Here is a 22,383-nt window from a genome sequence, read left to right on the forward strand (position 1 = left end):
TAAGATCATAGGCAAAATTCATCTGATTTTCCATGATAGCAGACACAAGCCTTTAATATTACATTCATTAACTTCACTCTGAGCTACATTTCATGCTTCTGTTGTGCAAGCGGTGACAAACTGTGTCAAACTTTATATCAAGACAAGATAATCTGTAGAACCAAAAAATACAGAGGTTCACTTTGCAAGATGGAAAGAGCTGCGCAGCTTGCTTAGCCGTCATCAGCTCCAGACCTTAATGCACAGGACTTGACAAATTCCTCACAGAACTCCTCATTTGCACAATAAAGTTAACATTCTCCAGGGGATGAAAATGCTTGAGCTGTTAGCCTTTTATTCAGTATTTCATTTTCGTGAAGAAACCACAAGTTATTTGACTGGGAAAATAGCATTCCTGATAATAAATTTTGAACCCATTCAACAACCAAACTTTTATCTTGTATATTACAGGCTTCAAAATATATCAAGATACAAGTGGAACTAAAATATATTAAGATAAGACCTATGAACACCCAAACTGGAGTCATCTTTTCTCTCTGCTAGTGAAAAATAACTTTGAAAACTACATACTTACAGTTAAGATGATGGAGCGAAGCTGCTTTTGTGCCAAAATGTTTGCCATTTCCTGATTTAGTTTAAAAAAATAATAAATAAGAATTAGACAGAAGCAGGTATTCCACTGCCATTCCTAGAAGAACACTGACATAAAAGGTTCTAGCCTTAGGTTTCTGCAGTGTTACACACAAATGAAACGAAGCAGCATATCAGCTACACCGTTGTATATACTATTTTTGGGGTCACAAACTCAGATTACTCTATGAGAAAAGCAGCAAAGAAAGTGAAAAGTATGTTATAAGCTGAAGATTGGTGATCCAAAACCAGCAATGAAAGACCTCAGAATAGACCTCCGTGGGTTCAACACAGTATTTATGCACTTGTTCAAGCACAGCCTTCGCACAGAAAACAACATAGAAGGAAAAATGAAAAACAAGCCAGCCAGGGCTTTAGAACAAGATATCAAACAACTTGCTTATTTACTTTAATATTTTGGCTGTTTTAAAGTCAGGTGCTCTAACTTTCACTGAATAAATCAACCTACAACTCAGTACTGTTTCTTCATAGCGAAAAATATTTCTCCTCTATATTTCGGTAGTACTATTTACATTGGCCCATTATTTTGACTTAAATTAACTTCTCTTTCTAGACCTGTCTCAAGTCGCTATCAAGGTTAATATGCTTTTACTTTCACTTTTAAGCAGTTGATTTCAGCTGTCCATGCTTCAAACTGTCCTACAGTGCATAGGAAGGAATATTTTATACTTACAAGCATGAGAGTCTAATCTTAACCACCCCTACAACTCCATAGCTCACTTTTAAGTCCCATGATTTTTTCCATCAATGTAGAAATATGTGTGGGTGTGCGTAGGCATGCATGTGGAGGCATGCTATCACATATAATGTATACAACTTATAGCAATTACCAATACGTAACTATTTTAAAATTCTTGGGTTTAAAATGTGCTATTTAAGGATTTGGATAACATATTGCACGCTGCTATTAAGATACTGTTTATATGTATACAAAGGAGTAATGTTTGGAATTAGTAGACCATTGATCAGAAAAATAGAGCTTACGTATCACAGCCTTACATAACAGCACAACAAATCACATCCACACTGACACATGCTCAAGGGCATTCTTAGAATGCAGTTGGATTCTGTGCAGATGGCACCATATCAAAAACATTGTTCACGTTCAGGAGGAATTAAAAAACCTCCTGCAGATCCTTCTGAGAGTTGAAAATTAATATATAGAGTACATACTAGTTACTTTTGTAGAAGAAACTAGAGAACAGGAAACCTGAGACTATTACATAAAATATATGAACAGTTGGGTGGCTGAAATATGGCTGCAGAAAGAATGCAAATAAAGCAAGTGTTGGGGTGAGAACCTGCTTGAAAAAAGAAACTAACTCTCATTTTGAGATAGAAGGCAATCATGGATGATTACTGTTTTCTTTATACCAGGTAAAAGAGTGCTGCAAGGGAACATGGGAACAATAAGGAAGAAGGCAAAGACAAGAGAAACCGCTTTATTTTTTTTAAGCCTCTTCTGGCTGCACAAGTTTCAACTGCACATAACAGCAACAGAATAAATTATAGAGATACTTCCATCTCTTTTGGAAATGCAGAACCAAGCTGCAGGGGGAGTTACAGGCATATGATATGCTTCACATTAGGGGAAACAGGCTGGCTGGTCTTGTCAAACTATATCCACAGCCAAAAGATGAACAGGTAAAGAATAGGAGGTAGTCTTTTCTTCATTCAAGGTTTTTAAAAAAAAAAAGTGAATTATTTTACTGTACTTTTTGGAGAAGATTATCAAATTGTCACTTCCTTTTTATACATGTAATTTAAAAAGCCTTTATTGGGATATCAGTTTTTGTCAATGGACCAAAACCTGACAGGAACAAAAAGCATTCAAAAAACCCATTTCTGCAATAAAATCAACTTTGCCTCCAAGAAGGCTACATGGCTATTAGCAGCTGATGAGCTACCTCTTCTAAAATAAGTATTGTAGTAACAGGTGAGAGCAAGAATTTTTAGACAAAATTAGCCAGCTCATTTCCCATAGCAACATGTTTTTGTAAAAATGCAGTATCATTTCAATGCTCAAATTGACAGCTCTTTTCTGATAAAGATTTTTATTTCTTTTTTAATAATGGGTTTCCCTAGATGATTTGGTTCTTGACAGTGGCAGAGGAAGCAAAGGGAGTCCTCATTAACAAAGAAAAATCTTGAATATCTTAGCTTTTGCATTACAGAAACAGAAAAAATAAACCCCAAAAAGGCAGAGAAGGAACTCAGATACCAGCACCAATCTGCATCTTTTCCCTTAATTGCAGTGCGGTCAGCCACATCACGCCAGTCCCTGTAAGTTGGCGGCAGGGAAGGTAGAAAAGCTCCTGGAGTCATACGGGGTTTGGTGTAGCTTCTCAGTCCTAACTATATTGGTGATGACTGCTGAACTTTAACTTTTGAGGACACACAGTCAGATAATTACATGAGACTGCATCACCTCAGGTTGTTGTCTTAGAACAACAGAATTCAGTAAAAAATACCAGTTATATCTATCTTGAAGCTAGTGGACACCTACCTTCTTCAAGGTATGCTTTACTAACTCGCCACAAGATAGATATAGAGAATCCTAACAGATTATGAACACTTATAGGTTATTAAACACTGAAGGAAATTTTCTTCAAGTGCCACACAGTTATTAGCCTTCAAGCCAAATGAGGTCATTATGTTCTAATGATCATTAACTCCAGGACTAACCATTTTGTCTCAAAACAGCAGGTACTGCAGGTGAACTGAAGTCTGCACGGTCTCCTGCCAGCCTTAGTAGGTGGTTACACTGTCAGCAAAACACTTTCACTCAGGTGGGACAACGCTGTGTTACTGTCATATTCAGATACACATGTCCATTGAATATTATTAAGGTCTTACCTGTATCTCACATTGTCTCAACTTCAAATATGACTAAAGCATACTTTTCACAAAAAGACAAAGCATCAGCACAATATTTGTAAGTGTAAAAGTGAAGTCTGCTTTTTTTCTTATAAAGACCTATTACAGACTAGGTCAAAATCAAAAGAAATTTTTTATTCCAATTTTTGTTCATTAGGTGCCGTCTCCCCTTAATAAATGAAGATTTTATTAGAGGAAGAAGGAAAAAAGGAATGGAGGGAAAAAGTTGTTTTTTTTTTTTTTAATTAAACCATGGTTTCACTCTTCCCTGTTTGTAATTTTAAAAATACTTCTGAAGCAAATATGAAAAGAAACCCATCGGGGCTTTGATGTGCATTTAAACAAATATCCAGCACTTTAAAATGTCAATAAATCTAAAGAAAGTCCTTGTCAGAACTGATTGGCAGCTCTCAATGAACTTATCCTGGACACTAGCAGTATGTTATCACAAGAATTATCCTCATTCTTCCTGGTGACAGAAATGCTAAATAAATAAATGTCTAAATCTGTTTTGACACAGAACAATGACTTGATAAACACAGATAAAACTTCTCTGTTTCATAACACATTGCACTCCATCCTCATTCAACAGCAACTAGCAATCTTGAAACATTTCCTTTTGAGACATCCAATCTCCAGCACTAAAGTTAACTTAAAATAGTATACTATAAAAGTCATGAAATGCAAAGCAAGATATTTCCATTTCCAAAAGGAATGCAATTTTCATTAAAAAATCTGGGGGGGAGGAACACTTTACCAAAAAATAGCCTGGTTTTACAAGCAGTGCTGGCAAGGAGCTCAGTACAATAAATACTACAGCCAGCCACAGTCAATATGGTTCATATGAGGTTACAGGAAACTCAAAAAAGCACAGAAGAATGCTTAATCCCTACTAAAAATGGTGCAAGATGTATGTAGCTCCATTAAAATGGATGATGTTATAACAGCATGAAATAACAGAACTGTCTAGGTTTGAACTAACTGCAGGCAAAGTGTGACTTGGACAACTGCAGGTATGCATGTGACACAGTTTTCCTACAGATTTGTAGATATTCAACAAGACCCAACAACTTACCTGCCTCTTGTCATCTGGTGCTTTAAGGAAAAGTGCATTTATTACCGCTATGGTATATGTCTGGATTTCTTGGTCTGTCCTGTTTGGAACAAAATGATAAACACAACAACACGATGTGAATACACACAAGCTGTAGAAACTGGTCTTCCAGGCGTTGCTGCAGGTAGAAGCAGAGGGACTGTCTGCACTTAGTGTTTGTTAACAACGTACATGTGAAGTTCGGCAATCAGTTAAAGCTGATCATGATCAGGTTGTCTCCATTATGAAAAGACATGAGATGTTCCAGAGGGATACTCAGTATTCAAGAAAGGTAGAATCACACTCTTTAAGTGCCATTCACTCTCCACTAAACATATCAGAAGCCCAGATAATCAGCTTCTGCCAGATGCCTGAAGCTACAAGCAGGAAACTTTCCCTAAAGGGTTCTGGAGATGAATCTGCTGGTATTAGAAGGTTTTCAGGTGAGTGGAAAACATCCCAGGTGGGAGGCAAGCATAATTATGGTTCACAATACCTTACCCTGTGCTACACGAGGCAGTTTCCACCCATTTAACCACAACGCATTACTGTTTAAGAAAATGCCTCTCCCTTTTCAAATACACCTTCAGCAAAAACTGACCAGTTTTTGCCTGACACACCTCCCAGAGGTTGGCAAGCAAAACATTCCCATCTGTATGCTAATCGGTGTTAAGCATTTTGTTACTAGAGAATGCTCTTCTCTGCACTCCCACTTCCAACTATGCAGGCATTTTCAGTGGATGCAGGAGTCACCCAGGAGGTTGCCAGTCTTTCTACTACTCTTCCCAAAGGCTGTACTCATTTGGGGAAAATAAAACTAGCGGCAGTTGAAGACACTCACCCCTGCAGATGTGGGATTAGCTGCCCAATTGTAATCTCCTGTGCCACCTTCTGGTACAGGTCATGGCTATTGAGCACCATTGATTCCAGGATTGCTAGCGACCGTTGCAGGATAGAGATGTCCGAGGCAAATTTGTTCACATAGCTCGCTATCTATAAATTCAAATATTTAGAGAATTTACATCTTGTCATGAAAACACGAAAAACAGAAAGAAAACTGTGGATGTTGCTCTGAAAGGCATTAGAATATAAGTAGGCTTGTCTACATGACAGGTGTCAGTGAATACCTGAAAGCAATCAACCAAGCACTGCAGATACCTTCAAAAAGACACAGTGGCAGAGATTCTTCAGCTGGCATGAACCCCCATAGATTTATGTCAATATTCATACACTAAAACATATGATTCAACATTACATTATGAATATGATAAATCAACATTAAAGAACTAAAATGGTTATTTATAAGAAAAATTTTGGAAAGGACAATGAGAATACTTCCCATTCTCTCCAGCAGTAATCTATGCAGCCAGTTTTCTCTAAACAAATATATAGGCTCAAGGCAACTGTCTCAAAAAAGAAATTTACATCTAAGCTCACTGACAAAACACATTCTCGAAAAATACGCTTTCCCCCTGCCTTGCTGTTATCAACATCACTGAAAGCTCTTTTCCAAGTTAGAAACTGAAACTCTGTTGATGATAATTTATCAGCACAATTAGTTCCATAACTCTGTCTAAAGCACAGTCTTGCTAACTCTTCATGCGTTAATAACCTTCACTTTTGCTGCAAGCTGCCACAAACAAATGGCATGTTAATCAAAACCAAATTTGACCTCTGCTTTTTTACAGTGTGGTAATGATATCCTGCACACTCATCTGCAGGGTCAACACAGCAGTGCAGGAAGGTGTGGCAACTGGCATTCTTCCACATGCTGCCCACTCCTTGGACTTGGCTTCCCAGGAAGAACTGCCGCCTTCTGATGCAGGAAGAGAGAACTGCCTGGGTTTTCCTTGAATGCACTGATACCAGCAGTCAAGATGAAAGGTACTCAAGGAAGCACAGACAGAAGAAATGTCATGCAACCACAGTTATTTCCTCTTTACAGCCAAGTAACAGGCTACAGTGGCCCTGTCTCAAGTCTCACACATTCCTTGCAGAAAACTTTAAGTCCACACACTTCTTCAATACTCATGCTACAAGCCACCAATGTGATTATAGAGTTTCTGATTCTGGCCTATCCCTTAGCATTGATATCTTTTTTGAGGAAGAAAGGCATGCCCATACTTGGAAAAGGACCTAGCTGCCTGTAAAGTTCACAGTTCAATTGTAACGTGGACGATGACATTGTTTTGTACTTGTGACACTTTGAGTAGTACTGAAGGAGCAAAACATTCTTTCTGCAATTTTGGTTGGAAATAACAAGGAAAGAGGGACCAATATTTCTTCTTCTAATCTCCTGTAGCACTGCGTGTTGCTCTGCTACTTGGTTTGCATTAAAAAAATAGGAGTATGCTATGCTGAATACAGCTCAATTCAGGAAATACAAATGGACTTTGCAGAAATAAAAGAGCCAACTCATGCATGCACAGCAAATAATTAGCCTTTTTCTGCTCTGGACTTTCAATATCTGCTCTCTGCAAGTCCTGAGCCCGAGCAATATTTACAGTAGTGTGTAATGCACATCACACTGTTTGGAGTAACAAGCTGTATCTCAGAAACACTGTACTATCCTATTTCTCTTAATGGTAATTCAGTTGTTTTTTGATGTACTGCTGCAGCCAGAGTTATCAGATGTCCAGAGGACCCACGATATGGACAGTGTGTGCATAGAGCAACACTGCACTGCTCACACAATAAGCCAAATGCAATATGTATGCTTCACAGTCATCAGGCATCCATGGATCAACTGTGCAGCAGACATACAATACGCACAGACTGTTTGCCAACTTGTCAGACTTCTGTCACCACCCTCTTTAGAAGCCCCGACATGTATTAATTACTCTTGGTGCATCAGCTCCTTCACATGACATTGCAAGCAGCAGTGTAAATGCTTCACTGAGACATATTCATATCAAGGGCCTGCAGAAATGTAACAATATACCTAACTGAAATCTCAGTCTAGGATAGTCTGGCTTAGACATACTTATTCTTCTGATCCTGGACCATAATGTCCTTTAATCATAATCTTAAATACAAACCCAAGGTATGAAGCTGACTTGTGTGTTTAAAAAGCTATGACGTATCACAGTGAACATACAAGCAAAACATCTGCTAGGTAAGAGCAAAATTAGATTAAAAATAAATTCTATTACCATACTTGAACTTCTGGATGTGGAAAAGAAAGACCCTTCTTGAAAAGAGACAAGAATCAACAGAAGATCAAGTCTGTGTTCTTTGCTGTTCTCTGCTTATTGAGCACTATGCACAGGGAGGGCTTTCAACATCTAAAAATAATCCTGCACTCATTTATCAAAAAATCTGATGATAAAAATAACGCAAGCTCAGAGAAACATAAATTCTCCTCCAGAAATAAGCAACTTTGTTGCTTTGCACTTTCACATGAATACCTGTCACATGTCTGTGACTCATCAAAGATAAGACTTCAGCAAAATATCCGTAACCTTAATATCTGCATGGTTCTACTGGGACATATAATACTACATTAAAAAAAAAGTAGCTAGGTACGTAACTTCAAATCAATTTCAAGGGAAATTATGAATCAGAATGCCTTTACATGTTTGGCCCTAGTGCTCTGCTGAAAAAGGAGCTAAACATGCAAAGCAAGGGTAGAAAAGAAACCTATAGCAAACTAAACATCAATTCTTCCTCTTTCATCATCACTTAAAGGACAGGAGACAATTCAAAAGTTAAACAACAAGCATAAAAAAAGTCCAAAAAATCCCAAACCCCCAAACAATATAAACCCTGCCACCAACAAAAAACACACAGGGAAAGAATGCTGAAGGAAACAGCTCCGATTTTCTGATCAGCAGTATGTTCATTACTTACTTGCCTGGACCATTTTGATGTCAGACGTACAGAAAAATCTGACACAATTTTGTTCTCTGTTAAGTCCTTAAGCATAACAGAATTTTCAAGCGTGCATCTCATTTTCGAGTAAGAAACTAGAGTTGCACTTCACTACAGAAAAAAGAGCTGACAGTTGTGAAACAGAGACTTTCTCTGCTGCCACCCTTTTTTCCTGCATAGTATATTTTAGAAGGCAAGTAAGCAATGCATCAAGGTTAAGACACTGCATCACACAGTTATGAAACAACAATTATAGAAATAACTCTAAGATAAATTTTTAATAATGTGAACCAATACTACAAACTATATTTGTCCTCTTGTGTAAAGTAAAGATGCGAGTACCTAATTTGTACAGTGTATTTTCATGGCCAATTACCATGACATTTTCTACGAGCTGGGCATCTAAATCCTTCAGGCAACTATGGAAGTTGACAATAAGTTTATTTCCATAAGCAAGAAAAAGATCTTGAGAGAATCTTGCATAGCAAAAGAAAGTTCTTTTAAATTATACTATTTTCCCTTAAGATAAGGAACAAAGCCCTCCTTGAAAGTGTCATTTCTTATTTGCAGCAGTTGGAATAGCAATCTTTATGGACCCAAAGGATAGAAGGGAGACTGCATCTAATACCAAACAGTTAGTCATTAGAAGCAGTCAGAGGTTCCCCTTGAGGTCTCCTCCAGTTGCTACACTTCGAGTTAGAAAACTAACCAAGAAAAAAGTTCAGATCAATTCCTCCTTATTCCAGTTTGGCTTACATTTAACATGAAAGACAGCTTCAAAGGGCAGAAGCATTTGATTGCGAAGTTCTCTCAGCTAGCAGAAACTTATCAGCTCCTTATCTATCCTGTCAACCACCTCAGCAAACCCATCTGCAACTATCTGCAATAGTTACTATGCAACCCACAGGACAAAAGATGTTGACAAAGACAAAAATTTTAAATCACTAACAAAGTAGATGGATTAAAAGTCATGTTAGCAAGTTTCTTCATACACTTCTTAGTAGGCTCCCATAGCAAATAAGGCATTCTGGCCTTGAACTTGTATCTCATGAAGTCAGTGACAGAACAGTTGTACTATTTTGTCTGCCATGAAAAGATAACAATAATCAACATCATACTCTAACTAGACTGCAAGATTGGCAAAAGAAGTCCAAAACCCAGACCAATTATACTAATATTTCTTACAAATAGCATCCATCATTTTATCACAGACAAAAACTGAGTCTAATCCTCTTTTCATAATTCATAATTTTGGCAACAAAAATAACTTTATATTTTCCTTTGCTAGTAGCAATTTTCTAACCAAATTTAAATTAGAAGTCTTTGCTCTGACACACTCTCTTAAATTGAAAATATCTTTGCCCATAGGTTATATTCATCCATTACTGCTTCTGATACCATTTTAGTGAAGTAACTCTTATGTCTTTTCAACCTGTACAAACACACTTTAAATTAGGATAAATTCTGAGTTCAATCTAGTTTGAAAATACTTTGTAAAGGAGTGGGGTGGGGGCTTCCACAGTAAATGAACAGGGTCAAATCGGTAACAAAAACTTTTTTCTGAAGTCTGTTAAATCTCTGTACTTAAAGAGTACTCCAGTGTTTCCGCTGCTTTTGTGCACCTCCAACATGTCAGAAAAGAAAAAAAAATGTTGCAGATCATGGAAAGATGCGCTTCAAAACCAGAGATCTCAGCTGAAACATTCAGAGGGATCAGAGTTCAACTTGATAAACTCAGTAGACATCAGCTTCATTTCAAGTTGTAAACTAACTCTTTTCTTTTACTTCCATACCACTCAAGGAAACATTTCAGTATCAGGTTGTTTTTTCCAAGAAATATGGTATTACTTACTTTAATTTACAGTAAATCAAAATACTAATTTTTGCTTCACCTGCATGATGTCTGGACAGGGAGGTTAAACTGTAATTGAGCAAGAAATTCCTTGTGGAATAAGCCTAATATAGTGTTGATCTTATTTCACTCCCACTGATTTCTGTAGAAGTTTGGCCAGATCCTGCAACTACAAATATTTATAGTTTTAAATAGCAGTTTAATCCCATTTTCAGGTACCTTTTTGACCAATAACCTAAATAACATACCTGGGGGGAAAAAAAAACACCCAAACCAATGACTCACCTCAAAAAGTTAAACTGATCTAGAACAGATAGCACCAATTACAAAATTACCTTTTTAATGAATGCCACAGAGAATGTATCCCACGATACAATCCCATGATCCATCAGCTCAACAAATGCAGTCAGTGTAAAGGACAACATATCTCCAAAGCTGCAAGAGACAGGAGTCATGACAACATTTACCAGTGATGCAGCAGGGCAGTTATGTAGGGAATAAAGCAGCAGGAAGCTTTCAGAAAGGCAGGAAAATGAAGCTGATTACGGTCTAAGAGGTAGCAGAAGAGCAAGTGAGGCCGTGCAACAGACAGTGTCCAAAGCAAGCTAGCATCAAGTCACCGAGAACAGTCATCTGGAAGAAAGATAATTTCTAGGAGAACTACGAATACTCAGGAGAATTCTACATGCAATGCCCAAGGAAATTAGATAGTCCAATTTAAAAACGTTCCTTGTAAATTCAGAGTTTCAGATCTAACAGCAGAAAAGAAGTGAGCTTTTTCTCAGTAACTCACGGAAACGTTCCTAATTGAATGTCATACAGAACTGCCATATTTTGGTACCTCTATCAAGCAGATCAGCAGAAAGTTAGGGAAGGAACAAACAATATATTAACTAACAAGGAAGTAAATATATTTTGCAAATGCACCTGAAGGTATTTTCTATTGAGCAACAGTCTTCCAGTAGTTAATGGCTCTCTTTCTTTCTTTGAACCTGAAGATGCATTTCCTTTTGTTTATCTATGGGCAATCAGGTCAAGTGAATTGCAAAGTTCCAGTAGTTTATCAAAGCATGGAGCTCAGATGGTTTAGTGTTTACAGGCCACTACACTGCATTTGACACCTGGAAATTTGAGATTCAATGCACCTTTGTATGAACTGAACTAAATTCAAAACAGGTTTAAACTCCATTAATATGCTCCAACCTGACTAGCTCCAATTTTCCATGTTAAAAAAAAACACTTTTAAAGATTAGCTTAATTGCTATGTATAGTAAGGGCTCTAAACAGTCAGCAGCCATGATCATTTCAAAGAAGCTGTTCTAAATAGAAGCAGCAGTGTGCAGTGCCTGAAAAGAAGCAATGCACTACCTTTAAGGACATACCAAACCTCCTGCAAGGCACTCTGCCACCACACTTCTAACAAGCATAAACATACCATCAATTCTAAACAACATGAGCAGTCCCACTGATTTCAGTACCCAAAAGGGTCCTACAAGAAAGCCGGGGAGGGACTTTTTACAAAGGCTTGTAGTTATAGGATGAGGGGCAACGGGGATAAACTGGAGAGGGGCAGATTTAAACTAGACATAAGGATGAAATTCTACACGATGGAGGTGGTGAGGCACTGGCACAGGTTGCCCAGGGAAGCTGTGGGTGCCCCATCCCTGAAGGTGTTCAAGGCCAGGTTGGATGGGGCCTTGGGAAGCCTGATCCAATGGGAGGTGTCCCTGCCCATGGCAGGGGGGTTGGAACTGAATGATCTTTGAGGTCCCTTCCAACCCGAACTATTCTACGATTCTATGATAATGCAACAACCTACAAAATAAAAAGAATTAAAAAAAAAACAAAGATTGAACTACAATGCTCAGTATGTTGAAAACCTGCGTCTAATACTATAGCCATAGTTAAGCAATGTAACTGGTAATCCTTATTATGTGATTTGCTCCCTTACTATCCTGCACCAACACAATACAAATAAGTGAGCATTTGTTTCACATGGAAGATGTACTGCAGTAAAGAGGAATACTGTAGACAATCAATTTCAGTGTAGCAACTCCAATAGCCAGCTTACTGGATTTGGTACAATTTGCCATTTAGGGATTTCTGCAGCCTTTAATGGTCCCTTCCTTTAAGACAGGAGCTCTTGTTCACCAAAACCCCATAGGCACCCTCCACTAAAAAGAAACATGCCATTCTTGACATTTTGTGATACAAACAAAACAACAAGAAAAAAAGCACACCTTTCTTTTCCACAGTAAGTAAGGGTCTTCACAGGGGCTTTGATTATTTATTGCAAAATGGAAAAATTACACCAAAATGCAAAAAAAGAAAAATACAGTGCCTTTTAAAATCCACTGTAATTCTGCAAGAAATAATTTGGTCATCAGATACACAATCTGGACATTTTTAGTTTTGTTTTGGAGGGTTGGGAGGTTGGTTTTGTTGAATTCTTTTTAATATTGCAACTCTACTAAGAATGAAATTAATTTCAAATGCCATCATTAGCATTCCAAATAATCAAAGATTTCATAACCAAAAGACAATAAGACTCTGCAGGAAATTTAATCTGCTCTGGTCCTGTCGTTTTCCCCAATCCATTCCTTTTGCATAAAATGGTTATTTATGAATCCACAAATAAAAAAGCACCCCCAGGAAAGGTTTCCTTCTAAAAACTTGTACAAAGTTCTCATGCATCTTCATGACAAAATACTTCCACAAATATATAGTATTCCAGTATTTTAGAAACTAGATTAAATTAGATCCAAATAAAAAGAAAAAAAAATCCAAAAAACATAGACCATTGGAAAGTAAATAAAAATATCTCTCCCAGCATTCAACTACAGCAGATAATTTCTCTCCCCAAGATTTTCTCATGCATTGTGTAAAATTTTAGTCAATTAGCCTGTATTTAGCACACAAATACTCTTCTATAAACTATCTGTACACAAAAGCTAATTCTCATCAACAATGGGTATAGTTTAGGGGGAACTGTATTAAACTGTATATGGATATTCACCTTCAGAACAACAGTGCCTGGAATTCAAGTTAAATTAATTCCTTTACATACAACAGTCTCATTCATTCTTCTCACCAAAACTACCAATTAATCCTGCCAGTTAACCCAGCCTCCTCCACAGATTTGGAGGGGAAACTGGGTTAATGGAGCTAAAAATACTTCTATTAATGTATAAACCTGGTTTTAGTAGATGTGACAATGATACAACTGTTTGGGATCCAGAAGGTGAAAGTACTTTCCAACTTAAAAAAATGAGACACCCACCAGGTGTCACTCCTGGGACACTGCTTAAAATAACTAGGCAGAGTGAAGAGATGCAACACTTGGATTAATTGAGCAGCAAGAAATACTCCAACTCTATATGCTATGCAGCACCACATATAAATAGCAAGTATTTTTTGAATATACAGCTATAAATATGTATCTGCATACACACGTGTATACGCCAAGTGGCATTGTAAAAGTCAAAAGCCAGGCTTAAAGGATAAGCATTAGGAATGGCGTAGCTAGAGATGAAAGCAATCTCCAGGGGAACTAGAGCAAGATAAGGATTAAAGTACCTGGAGGGGGAAGGGAGTGGTGTTGATTCATTGTTATGTCTTTAAAAACAAGCAGAGAGGTACAATAGACTTCTAAGCAATTAATTTCAAGACACATATGCACAGATGCATTCATATTGTTAAAAGCAGCAGACAGAACAGCAGAGACAGAAATTTCAAGGGAATCAAAGCTTGTTCATAAAAGCAGTAATCTTGGAAAATATGTGGCAGGAGCTGTCTAACTTGAAATTTCAGTGAATAAGCATTTTAGTTGTACAAAAATCTGAAAAATTATGGGGCCTCTTACTTCATAAAATCTTTTTACACTAATCCACAGCACAAGGTATGACAGTTCTGTAACTATCCAACCTTTGCTGCTCTGGCAAAATAACTTCATAGTTTGATGGTAATTCCTAATGAAGGCGGTTTTTTAATGTGTCATAGCAAGAGAAGAAAAATTATCAGAAAGCTGCACTGTGTAATTGCAATTTCATATCTCACAAACACTGACATTTTAATAATCTATGCTCTCAGACAAGCTACAGCCCTCTGGAATGCTGTTCTGGGCTCTGGCTCTGAGGTGGGGACACCTTACACTGGGATAGCTGATGAAGTTTCCCCATTCTCTGACGTCTGACTTCCCTCTTCTAACCACTGTTGTAAGGGTGGGTGGGCTGGTCATGAAGCACCTCCTTATCCACAGCAGCTCTCAGCAAAAGCCTCAGAAGCAGCAAAAAGGTGTGGTCTACAACACCTTTGCCTGCCCCAACGTGAACCATTCCAATGTGGAGGGATGATCATGCTATGATCCACAGCCTGTGCTCCTCTCCCCAACACTGCAAACAAACCTCACTGAAAGGTAAATCAACAGTTGTGTTTCACATCTCTAGGTTTTAGAGAAGTATCAGGTCAAAGCTTGTTTGTTTATATTCCTAAGAATTTTCTGCATTCCTGTCTTAAGAAACTGAAGGAAAAAAAAACCCAAAAAACAAACAACTCCATGGATTTTGACATTAGCATTTCTTTTCTAAAAATAAAAATGACACGAATGTGCACATGACCCTGACCACCACATCTCTCACCTGCCTTCCTAGTATCATTTCTATATGGTAAATCATCTTTTTATCATGCATGCTAAGGAATCCTCAAATGTATATACAGAACTATGTCTGCTATTTTGAAAGACACCTAAAGCAATCTGGATTTCTTATCAAAATAAATTAATGAGACTTGAGCACCCAAATCCCCCAGATGTTATTGGAAGAAAAAAAGAAAAAATCTCAATCCATGTTTAACACACATACCAAAATGAGCACTATACTGCTATTGAAGAGGGAAAAATACTCAACTGTTCAAATAGTTCTTTAGATTGAGACAGTCAGGCTCAGCTGTCATCAGGTAACAAGAAAAAAAAAAAAGCAATATGAACTTTTATAAAGCTAAGTGGACCGTTTCATGTTTTACATAATAAAAGGTGCACCGAGAACCTTGGAATTCACTGTTGCTTGTCTATCACAACCAGGAAACAGCCTCCAGCCATTAGGACATCTTTACACAAACCTTTTTTCATAGGCAAAACAGGACCAAAGCTGATGCCTAATTGTGCAGAAGGAAGGCAGCAAATCACAACTTTAACTGGGCAGAAAGCAACAAGAGAATAGGAGCCTACTACCAAATGCAGGAGTTACAGAGGCGGGTAACTTCAAGTCTCTTATCAATCATTCAGCAACTATGCTCACAACCTAATACTGGGCAGCTGAAAGGCCTGGCATCACCGGAGTCAGCATCAAAGATTAAGAACAGCTTTTTAATCTAGAGTTGTCAATTATAAATAGCCATGAATAAATTTAAACAAGAGCAGAATATATCTAATCTGAGGAGAACAGCTCTGGAAAAGTCATGTAGGCAAGAACCTGACCAAGTATAAAATGAAGACTGATGATGCAGCAGGACATTCTGCATGCAGTGTGAACAAGTACCTTTTTTATTGCTATGGATCCTCTTCATTGCTTCTACACTGCCTTCCTTCTTCAGGTAACCTTTCCAATGGCAAAGCTAAGCCACCATCATATCGAACTAGCTACTTGTCCTTATTCTGTACAGCTGAAAATGGCTGAACAATTTGCAGGGTAGCTGTCCCTATTTCCCTAGATGATTACAGAAAATGCATTTAATTGCTACACTGCAACTGACGCGTTTTTGGGGGTGTTGGTTTTTTTTGCATCATGTCAAACACCAAAATATTTCTTTGTGGTACAGTTTTGCTGCTTTCATTACAAGGGATCAGCCCTAATGATTTTAAACCACTTGTATTCCAAAAATCTGGAATACCTTTGTACCCCTGCTATCAGGACTTCACTAAGCTTGAAAATTAACTCTTATTAAAAAAAAAAAAAAAACAAGCTGTGAATTTTAAACAGAACTGTAACTATGCTTGAATAAATCCAGTTGTAGATACTTTTATTATGGAGTATGACTAAATTCACTTTGAGGTACATTTAGCATTTATCTGCATGGAAAACTAGCCCAGAGGAACTATTACACAGTGGTCCTTCACGGAGACGTAATTAGAATTACTCTTTCTCTTATTCCCCATCCTTTAAATTCCTGGGCCTCCTCATTTCATGGTAATTTCCTTAAATGGACCAGTTTTTCTTAAAAGACCAGGAACAACTACTCAAGAAAAACATAACTCTGCAATCAGCATTGCTTGACTACAACTCAGTATTGCAATACAAAGGTCAAATTGATAGAGCTGTTTCATGGAAATGACTTATTTTAAAATCCAAATATTAGCCAATGTGAGATAAATAAAATCCCAATCCAAAATGGGAAACCCTAAAACTGAAAAGACAGAGAAAACAAAACTCACATTTTAGAATAACTTCCTTCTGTGAAGAAAGCTATTATACAAGGGCTCTCAGTGAAAAGGGATTTTAATTCAGTCAGGCTAGCATGTGCAAAGTTCCAGAGATAAAATAAAATACCAGCATTTTATGAAATCCATCACCCTGTAAATCAAAAGTAGCTTGCTTTTTTTTCAAAAACTATCAATAGGTTTCTTCAAGTTTCTGTAGTGAAGAAGTCAGTAGGTAGTGACTGCAAAGTTCTAAAGTTCAGTTAAGTTTAGTTCAGTTCATTATATCAAGCTCTGAGGGTTATTTTTTTTTGCTTCATTGGACCTTTTCTCACTCATACATGGGCAAAAATAATCAGATGTTCAATAACTACACTCATAGGGCACTAATACATACACTTTACCTTCAAAATGTATGAACACTCAGCTTCCATAACTATTGGTTTCACATCTTGGCCAATGGCTCTGGTATCTTTTTTAGTACAAGTCCTAAACTCAAGAATTTGTTTTATTTTAATTGTATCATTTCATGTACTACTAATGGAAATCAAAATATTAAATTGTATGCCCTGATGTAAATTCTACTGATGTAAATTCCCTGATGTAAGGTTCTACTACCAGGATTTAACTTCCAAAGTTAGAATAAACTTTAGTCATACACACTTTCTTTACTACAGGACTCATTGATGTGCTGTATCTACACTGATCAATAAGAATCTTCTTAAAGTAGGTAATATTACTAAAAGTAGGTAATAAGTATTAACAAAGTAAGTAGGTAATAAGTAAACAAAACTAAACTGTAAAAAAAAAATTCATTCAGATCATCAGTATGATCAGGTCCTAAAACCAGGGTGTAATGCAACTCCAGGTCAGTATTTTAGCACTGTCTTGAAGACAATCACATTATTTAATGTAGAGAAACCTACAGGATAACAGAATTTCTAAGAAAAGAGATGCTGATGAAGAATAACTAATCTTCCACGAAGAACTACTTTCACAGCAGTGAGGAAAAACTCCACCATCTAAATGCACAGGAGGTACCTTGTCTCAGCACAGGTGATGCTGCCAAGAATTCGGAAAACCTTATGGCATTTTAATAATTTTCCTCGGAATCTACATTTTTCTATTATGAAGCAAGTTACTTTGTATTAGGTTGAGAAAAGTGAATGCAGAGGAAGGATTAAAGTTTCCTGTCAAATTTATTCTATCTAATTTATTAGGCAATGGTTTAATGATAAATGTTTTGGAACTTGTTTTACAATAGATTTGTGAAAGTATTATTTAGCACAGATTCAGACGGGGACCTGCATGATAAATCACATCAAGCTCTCACAGTGATAGATGCACGGTTAATTGATTAATTATTCTTTTGCTTCCTTGGGTTGTAGCTATACTTGACATATCCAACTTGCAAGCCAATGAAGAAAGAATATCACTTGGGGTCTCAGTTTTTCAAGCCCTCAAAGCCTGTGCTCAACTTGACGCACACAGAACAGTCCCATTCAAAATCATCCAGGCAATAAGAATGCTTCAGAACTTTCTGATAGGAGGCCCTTTAGTATATTACAGTTTTCCTTTATGGAGCTATCTGCAACAATTACCATTATCTGGGACCAGCAAATAATAATTCAAACTGGCACAATGACTCCTATTTTCATCTCAGTAATATCTACTATTAAAATTGCCTACTATCAATCACGTAAGCCAGACAAATTTAAGAGGAGAATTGGGGAAGGCAGGGAAATGATCAGTTTGCTCAAATTAAAAAACAAAACAAAAGCCTGACTTAGGAAATAGTAGAAGAATCTGCAGAAGCTACAGAAATGAAGCACCCATTCCACAAGCAAAGCAAAAAAGGCTTCATCAGAAAATTTTAACAGGCATCAAAGAGCAGAAAACAGAGGACGTGTAAGATTGGCTTAATGAATATGCACAGTTGTATTTACATATAAAGATTAGCGCAGGGCTTGAACTCAGTCATGCAAAAGAAGAGGAAGTGTGCAAGGTGATGATCTAATCAGGTTCTTACCAGGGCTTCATTATCTTCTGCAATTTCTGATATCGTCTGCAAAATTAAAACTTGCACGTGAGGAGACACACTTTAAAACATCTGTACTCTATTTACCTATGCATACACACCCACATGTATTTGATTCATAAAATTCAAAGACAGGCACATAACAAGAGGTAGTAAATTACTAACAATTCACTGAATAGAAACAGCTCAGTAACTAATGAAGTAAAGAATGTTCAAAATTAATTTCAAATATTTGTTCAGAATACTTCTGTTAACTTCCGTCAAGAAAAAAAAACAGTTTATAGGGGTAATATATCAAATTACTCTAAAGCCTGCTTCTCTTAATGATTAAGGCATGACTAGGCATCCAAAATTGGAGAAGTATTTGTGTAAAAGTAGTCTTTGGTACAAAACAATAAAGGTTTACACATTAAGCATTTTCTGTCTTGTTGCTATGACACAGTCTGTTGTCTGAAAAACTCTTTTATTTACTTCCAGTTTCCATCACTAATACTGTTTGCAGAGTTGTCAGCATGGTTGAAAGTTGTGTAGCTTGTCTTCTGTTAACTTCAAAGGGAAGCAATAATTTACCCTGCGTTTTTAACCAGAGTTGCATTTACTCAACAACTCAAAACCATCTTGCACCAGCTCCATGATATGTAAATACAGGGCAGCAGTCTTATTCCAACAGAATGTGTAAGCTCACCGTATGCTCTTAGAATTCACATACCCATGGACCTGCCTTGACCCAAGGTACCAACTCAACTCACTCGAGAAAGACAATGACCTGCTTAAGAATGTCACTTACTGATACAGATTCTAGAGGCCAAACTATACACCCAGTCCTCAGTGTGATGCTCTTTCTTTCCCAGTGGCTTCCAAAACACTTGGTTCCTAATTGTATCAAGAGGTTTGAGGTACCTCAAGAGGTTTTTTTATTTAGGCATTTCCTATTTCCCCCCTCCCAACATATACACTGTTGTGTCTCATCAGTGAACAAGAAGCTATAGCATCATATTACTATACTCAGGAAACTGGAAGACAAATATTAAGGGAAGGTGCCAGAGGAGGAGGGGAGAGGGTGGATAGACGGAACAATTAACTGCTGATTATGATACTAAGCAAGATGAAGAGACTATCAATGGTAAAAAGAGCAACCAAGATGAATAGAGAAGAGAAGAGAAGAGAAGAGAAGAGAAGAGAAGAGAAGAGAAGAGAAGAGAAGAGAAGAGAAGAGAAGAGAAAAAATACATCCACTGCTCAACCCCTTCTTGTGTCTCCCAAATCTAGTTCACAGTAGGAGGACAGGCTGGGAGAGTTGGGGTTGTTCAGCCTGGCGAAGAGAAGGCTCCAAGGAGATCTCATAGCGACCTTCCAGTACCTGGAAGGGGCCTACAAGAAAGCTGGGGAGGGACTTTTTACAAAGGCTCATAGTGATAGGACTGGGGGAATGGTTTTAAATTGCAGAGGGGCAGATTTAGCCATAAGGAGGCATTTCTTCACAATGAGAGTGGTGAGGCACTGGAACAGGCTGCCCAGGGAAGTCGTGGATGCCCCATTCCTGGAAGTGTTCAAGCCTGATCTAGTGGAAGGTGTCCCTGCCCATGGCAGGGGGATTAGAATTAGATTATCTTTAAGGTCCATTCCAACTCAAACCATTCTATGATCAAACCAAAAAACTAATACAGGACATGGGATGACGAGGACATCCTCTTGTATTCACCCACAGACCACGCTAAAGTTACCACTAAAGAAATATCCAAACTAACTCTTCCAGTGAGTCAGCCAGGAAAGGAACAAGTACAGTCTGTCATCTCTATCAGCTTCCTCTTTCCATATATACAAAACTTGTTTCTTCCAGAGTGCTGACTCAGTAGTAGCAACCGGACAGGTCTGTAAAACGCTTCCTGGATGAGTTAGCACAGATATGGTCAAAAATGCTGAAAGTCTTACTAATGTGCACACTGTAATTATCTCAATATTTCTGTTTACCTTTCTTTTTTAGAAATGATACTTCAATTGCACTCACACAGATGGGAATAAAACCATAGCCAGAACACAAATGTTATGAGGGTAAATTAACTAGTGTTTCTGAAAGGCTCACATACTGTAGCAGTGAAAAGCAAAAACAGGCAGCAATTTTTTTACAGGGAAAAATCTCAACACAAATGCCAACATAATGCAAAATAAACACTAACGATAAGCTACCAGTTTAGACATTTTGCTACCATAATATGTTCCCTGCTTGGCCTCAAAGCAACTTTGTGATACGTTTCCAGCTGAATCCCAAGGCACAGCAGTTCCCTTTGGACTCCTCCAAGCCATACAGACTCAATACTTGCTCAAATACAGCAGGTTACGTCATGATCAGAGACCACCTTATGAAGGATCCAACTAGATCAACTCCTATGTGTTCATATGCAAAAATTGTTATTACCCCAGCTAGGGTAACACGCAGTGCATGGTAAGGGCTTGCCTGCACTGGGAAGAACTACTAAAATGCTGTCCCTTTGGTGAAGCCAGTGCAGACCCACTTGGAGCTAGCGATGTCAAGAGCTAAAGCAGTCACACCATGTAACTGCAACCAATGCTGTCTAAAGATGCGCAGAGTAGAATAAAACTAAAAATACCACTGAAGATAAAAGGTTTCATGCAGTACGGCCATGGAGAGGTCTCTTATTATCCAATGTAGAGAATGTTTGCAAAAACTTCCCCTTGTACAAAAAAAATTGATGGGATGATGGATGGGTCCAGTACTACAACACAGATATTGGGGTGCTGGAGCATGCCCAAAGAAGAGAAACAAAGCTCATGAAAAGTCCAGAGCAGCTGAGGGAACTGGGGTTGTTTAGTCTGGAGAAAAGGAGGCAGAGGTGAAATTTTATTGTTCCCTATAACTACCTGAAAGGAGACCGTAGTGCATATAGGGTGTTGGTCTCTTCTCCCAATTAGCAAGTGATAGGATGAGAGGACACCATCTGAGGATGCTCCCAGTGAAGTTTAGATTGGATATTATGAAAAAATTTTTTACCCAAAGGGTTATCAAACACTGGAATAAGCTACTTAGGGAAGTGGTTGAGTAACCATTCCTAGAAGTATTTAGAAGATGTATGGATGTGGTCCTTAGGGACATGGTTTATTGGTGGACTTGGCATTGCCAGGTTTAAGGTTGGACAGGGTGGTCTGAAAGGTCTTTTCCCACCTAAATGACTCTATGATTCTTGAATGACCTGCTAACCACATCAAATCGGTGTTTGGCTACTGCTTTTCAAGTAAACACAAGGATAGCCACATTCTGGATACCAAGAGGTGTTTAGAAATAGACAACACAAATACACAGCAGTACATATTTCTAGCCTCTGTCCGTATCAGGTGTGGCTATCGCATGCAAATGAAGTCTGGAAAACAGCCTGGCCAGTGGGTTGAAATGAATTATTTTGATGAAATCTGCAAAAAGACCGTTCAGTTATGCGGCATCACTCCCACTCCTCACAAGCCACCACAACATCCCACAGCCACTACAGTTCGAGAGACAAAAACATCCTGGAAAGTTGCAGAAGTGGAGATTTAAAGCTCTTCTTATTTTTGCTGCTTCCTCAAATACTGTACTT

The 22,383-nt window shown here is 37.9% G+C and overlaps 1 protein-coding gene across 5 annotated transcripts in view; it reads right to left on the bottom strand.

The window, feature by feature from the left end:
- Positions 1–22,383, bottom strand: part of ELMO1 (engulfment and cell motility 1) — a 305,172-nt gene that overhangs the window by 191,404 nt on the left and 91,385 nt on the right. For all 5 annotated transcript variants that reach the window (XM_054058818.1, XM_054058816.1, XM_054058817.1 and 2 more), the window contains 5 exons: positions 18,785–18,820; positions 10,679–10,778; positions 5,463–5,614; positions 4,604–4,682; positions 575–625 (listed from right to left, as the gene is read on the bottom strand). In XM_054058818.1, coding sequence (XP_053914793.1) covers positions 575–625; positions 4,604–4,682; positions 5,463–5,614; positions 10,679–10,778; positions 18,785–18,820 — 418 coding nt within the window. The remainder of the gene's footprint in view (positions 1–574; positions 626–4,603; positions 4,683–5,462; positions 5,615–10,678; positions 10,779–18,784; positions 18,821–22,383) is intronic.

Source organism: Cuculus canorus, chromosome 2, assembly GCF_017976375.1.
Source record: "Cuculus canorus isolate bCucCan1 chromosome 2, bCucCan1.pri, whole genome shotgun sequence".
NCBI classification, from domain to species: domain Eukaryota; kingdom Metazoa; phylum Chordata; class Aves; order Cuculiformes; family Cuculidae; genus Cuculus; species Cuculus canorus.